Here is a 5,383-nt window from a genome sequence, read left to right on the forward strand (position 1 = left end):
GTAGTTAACCAGGATTTTGATGATGATGATGATGGGGTTGGGGTTGGGGTTGGGCAGAGCATGCCTCCGATTTCATTATCATTAGCATTAGCCAAAAGCTAAAGGGTAGGGGTAGGCTGCGTAAAGGCTTTGCCAAGGCGAATAGTCCCGCTACGAATTCACTGACTAGGCAAAAATCGGTAACAGCTCATTATTGATTTCGTTTGCGAATCAAAATGAGGCAAGTCTATTCGGTGTCGGGGGTCGGCTTAAGCATTGGGCGTTGAATCGTTGACGCGACAATAAAGAGTCGATTTAGGATAGGGTGGAGCAGGTTAGAGTACAGTTGAGTAAAAGCAAGCAAGCAGAGCACACTATCCAATGAATCCAAAATATACTAATATACAGTTTTCGAGTGTATTTGGTTATCAATCCCAAATTCGGTGATCAATGGAAAAACAAAGTACTTCAGAGTCGAATAGTATAGATCGGGAATGAGTGGAAATTAGTTTAAAGAAGAAAAGTCCATCAGAAAACAAAGAAAAGTGGTCAAGAGGTCAGGGCAGTTGTGTAAATTAAAGAACTAAAAAGAAGTCTTCAAAGGAATACCAATCGAGAACAAAAGCACAACCAAATATAGTAACGAGCAGTTTCCTCTCTCCTAAAGGTGAAGAGTAGTAGGTTCGACTAGTGTCGAGTACGGTAGGGTAGGGAAAAGCTCAAGTCCTTCGAGAATGCAAGGTCATAGTACGAAAGGGAGGCCAAAGTCGGTAAGAGTGGCAAACATGTAGAAGAGAAGGGATGGAATGTAGAAGAATGCTCGGTGGACACAACTGGGTCCAGTGTCACCACAAGGCTATTAACAACAGTTTGCGCAAATGGCACTGCAATAAAGTATAGCGCTGAAGAAGGAAAAACATTAGGCAGGCAGGCGCAACAGCAAGATACGATGAGGCGACAGTCACCACATAGGGATATGGTCTATAGGATATAGGATATGGCAACCCGTTCTCCCCACTAACACCAGCTCTCTACTACTCCCTCTCCTTGACCACTGGTCGGGGAATGTCTTATGCACAGATTTATTATGTGGCCATAAATAAATTAAAACACCAACACTCGCACACACGCATTGAGATGGCGACCAAAAATGTCTGCCAAGGGGCCAGCTGGACGGAGGATGCCTGCTCGGACGTGGACGAGCACGTGGAGAAGCGGGGAAGTCGGGGTATGCTCCTGCGATTTATATGATAAGGGTTAAAGGGTCCGATGAAAGGAGAACGTCATTCCGGGCCTGTAATGCTCATTAAAATGCATAGAAAATTGTAAACGATCTAATTAGTGGAATATTTTCACCATAATTAAGCATCGGAACGCCCGAGCAAAAGAGAAACGGAGAGAGCATTTTTGCAGTGTCTAAGGGAATGTGATATAAATGTAGGAGGTCCTGTCGGAGAGTAGGCGAATCAAGTGGAAAAAATGAGAGGAAGTCCAAAACAATGAGAAAACCAAGCGAAAGAATTAAAATTAAATTCCCTGCCTGGGTAACGGTAAGGTTGAGGTATGTAAATGATAGGAATTTAATAAATTCACGGTAGATGGAAACGAGTTTTATTTTTATACCCGATACTCAAAATGAGTATTGGGGTATATTAGATTTGTGGTAAAAGTGGATGTGTGTAACGTCCAGAAGGAATCGTTTCCGACCCCATAAAGTATATATATTCTTGATCAGCATCAATAGCCGAGTCGATTGAGCCCTGTCTGTCTGTCCGTCTGTCCGTCCGTCCGTCCGTCCGTCCGTCCGTCCGTCCCCTTCAGCGCCTAGTGCTCAAAGACCATAAGATCTAGAGCAACGATGTTTTGGATCCAGACTTCTGTGATATGTCACAGCTACAAAAATATTTCAAAACTTCGCCCCGCCCACTTCCGCCCCCACAAAGGACGAAAGTCTGTGGCATCCACAATTTTAAAGATATGAGAAAACCAAAAACGTAGAATTGTAGATAATGACCATATCTTTAAGACTGCGGAATCTGAATTGGATCGTATTATTATTATAGCCAGCATCAAGAAAACAATTTCATTTTTTCTCGCCCTGTCTCTCTCTAACACACATGTAGCATAGGCGGCTTTGCTTAGAGTAAAACATTAGCGCCTAGATCTCAGAGACTACAAAAGCTAGAGCAACCAAATTTGGTATCCACACTCCTAATATATCGGACCGAGACGAGTTTCTTTCAAAATTTCGCCACACCCCCTTCCGCCCCCGCAAAGGACGAAAATCTGGGGATATTCAAATATCTCAGAGAGTATTAAGGCTAGAGTAACCAAATTTGGTATCCGCACTCCTGTTAGATCTTACTATAAAACGTGTATCTCAAAGTTTCGCCCCACTTCCTTCCGCCCACACAAAGGACGAAAATCTGTTGCATCCACAATATTGCACATTCGAGAAAACTAAAAACGCAGAATCATAGATAATTGTTGAAATTTGAAGTGTAACCATAATATGATCTGTCTGGCAACGCTAATTAACATAATGTACATGAACAGCGAGAGCCTATGTTATCTCTCGTCTCTCCTATTCGTATGTAAGTACATATGTACACATGTCATCTCTTCAGTTCTGAATAAACCACTTATGAGCACAGACGCGTCGTTCTCTATTTAATACATGACAAAAGGCGCAATACACAATAGGTTATGGGCCCAGATCACCGAAAGATCGGGCGTGTATTAAAGACAATTAAAAAACCGTGGTAGAACTGGAAGTTAATATTTTGTTTGATGCAATTGCAAATAAATCGTGCACCAGTTAGAAAGTGGCGTGTAGCAATTAAAACAAAATGAGTGTGTCTCTGCAAATTGAAAAATTGGGGGAAGACAATTACGATGTGTGGTCTATGTCCATGCGTAGTGTATTGATCACAACGGATTTGTGGACATATGTAAGTGGTAAAACCGAAAGGCCACAGGAGGAAGCAGCAGGAACACAGGAACACTTGGCACAGTGGGACAAGGCTGATCAAAAGGCGTTGGCATGTATTATATTAAATGTAAAAGCAACGCAGTTGATGCACATAAAGTCGTGCACAACGTCGAAGCAGGCGTGGCAAAAATTACGCGATGTACATGTGTCAGTGGGACCAGTGCGAAAGGTACAGTTATACCAAAAACTTTTGCGGCAAAATATGCAAAACGGTGATAACGTGGTACAATATGTAAATTCTTTCGTGGAAATTACTGAAAAGTTAGCCGAGCTAAATATCGACATTCAAGACGAGCTAAAAGTAATAATGTTGTTGTCGAGCTTGCCCAGCGGTTGGGAAAATTTCGTCGTGGCGATAGAAACACGCGACAGTCTGCCGCCGTTCGAAACGGTAAAAGTAAAAATACTTGAAGAAGGAGCACGTAAAGACGAAAGAGACGATCGTGAGCTTGCTGTACAGGCAGTGTACGCACACACACAGACTCAAAGAAACGGTGCGCGTTCGAAGAATTACGGCGCCAGTCGAAAAGACAGCAAACGAGACGGCCAGAAATCCAACGAGCATCGCGAGTTTCGAGGAAAATGCTACAAATGTAAACAAAGCGTCGTTTCGTGTGTTTTAATTGTAAATTTTTTTGGAAAATCTATTCGAAATGTATTGCGGGGCTGACGATCACGCCTCGAATAATATGGACGAGGTCCAGCTGGATAGACCGACAGTGCCCTCGAATGAGGCAGCCCCGAAACGTGCTTTTCTGGGCGCTCTACAGAACTGCGGGGACATCGTGAAGCCATCGACAATCATTCGGCCCGCCATCAAAGACATCGACGCCAAGGACGGGGGGCGCCTCGTGCTCGTCTCGGAGTATGCCAACGAAATCCACGACCATCTGTACAAGCTGGAGGCCGAGCAGCCGATCCGCAACAACCACCTGGCCGGCCATAGCGAAATCGACCACAAGATGCGTGCCATTCTGATCGACTCGATCAACCAGATGCATTGGGGGTTCCAGTTTAAGGCCGAAACCTTCCAGCTGACCGTGGCCATCATCGATCGCTATCTGCAGGCGGTCCAGAACACGGAGCGCGACAACCTGCAGCTGGTGGGCGTGACGGCCCTCATCATTGCCGCCAAATACGAGGAGACGGTCCAGAAAAACATTAACCACTTTGTCTCCATCACCGATGAAACCTACTCGGCCAGTGAGATCCGCGCGATGGAGCTGCAGATCCTCCGGGCCATCGATTACAATTTGTCGCGTCCGCTGCCGATTAATTTCCTGCGGCGCTTCACGAAGGCCGCTGGGGCCCAACGTGAGCACCACATCATGTCCAAGTATTTTGTGGAATTGGCTTCACTTGACTACGATTTGGCCAGTCGCAAGCCATCAGAGATTGCTGCTGCTGCTCTGTTCCTGTCGCTGCACTTGCTCAATGGCAACCACCTCGCCGGCACTGGCTTCAACGACCAGCTCTGGACACCGACTCTGGCTCACTACTCCCGCTACACGGCCGCCCACCTGCGGCCCATCACGCGGCAGATCGCCAAGTTGGCGCGCGAGGCACCGCAGGCGGAGCTGCAGGCCCTCCACAAAAAACACCAAGGCTTGCAGTTCTTTGAGATCGCAAACAGGCCCGAGCTGAGCGGCCCCCTGATTAACTCCATTGTGGGCCAAAACAACTAATTTTGTGACTCCCCAAATGTTTAAATTTTGATTTTTTCTTAGTTTTAATTTCAAATTTTTGACGTTATTGATTGTTACTTGTTTTATATTTTGTATTCGAGTTTAAGTTTTTTTGGAACTGGTTCATTCGTTCAATGTTTTAAGATCAAATATATTATAACATCAAAATATAGAATTGCGAAACGTGTTGTATGTGCCGGATTTAAAAATGAATTTATTGTCGGTAAGCAAAGCAGCCGAGTTCGGGAATGTCACTACATTCGGAAATTCAGAAGCTTTAGTGCGAAATAAACATGGACATATAATGTTGCGAGCGGTACAAGAAAACAATTTATACGTGTATGGAGTGGAAAAAACCACTGATGCAGTGCATTTGATATCCGATATATCTCTTGCAAAAAAATGGCATAGCCGCTACGGGCATTTAAATTTTCAAAATTTAAAGAATCTTTGTGAGAAAGAACGTGTAATCGGGATGAAAATTAAAAACGTATCCGTAAACACAAATTGCGACACATGCAATAAGGCTAAAATATGTGCATTGCCGTTCCCACAAAAGGCAGAACGTGTTACGAAAAGTGTTCTCGAATTGATCCATACCGACGTATGCGGACCTATGAATGTTAAATCTCTGGTTGGAAACCGTTATTTTATTACATTTATAGACGATTACTCGCGAAAAATTCACGTATATTTTATGCGCGCCAAAAATGAAGTTTTTGATAAA

The 5,383-nt window shown here is 44.3% G+C and overlaps 1 protein-coding gene across 1 annotated transcript; it reads left to right on the forward strand.

Moving 5' to 3' along the window:
• Positions 1-2,623: 2,623 nt before the first annotated feature.
• Positions 2,624-4,758, forward strand: LOC117186473 (G2/mitotic-specific cyclin-B-like). Its single transcript, XM_033387344.1, has one exon. The coding sequence runs from the start codon at positions 3,625-3,627 to the stop codon at positions 4,654-4,656; it is 1,032 nt and encodes a 343-aa protein (XP_033243235.1). The 5' UTR covers positions 2,624-3,624; the 3' UTR covers positions 4,657-4,758.
• The last annotated feature ends 625 nt before the right edge of the window (positions 4,759-5,383 follow it).

This window comes from Drosophila miranda, chromosome XR (assembly GCF_003369915.1).
Source record: "Drosophila miranda strain MSH22 chromosome XR, D.miranda_PacBio2.1, whole genome shotgun sequence".
Taxonomy (NCBI): domain Eukaryota; kingdom Metazoa; phylum Arthropoda; class Insecta; order Diptera; family Drosophilidae; genus Drosophila; species Drosophila miranda.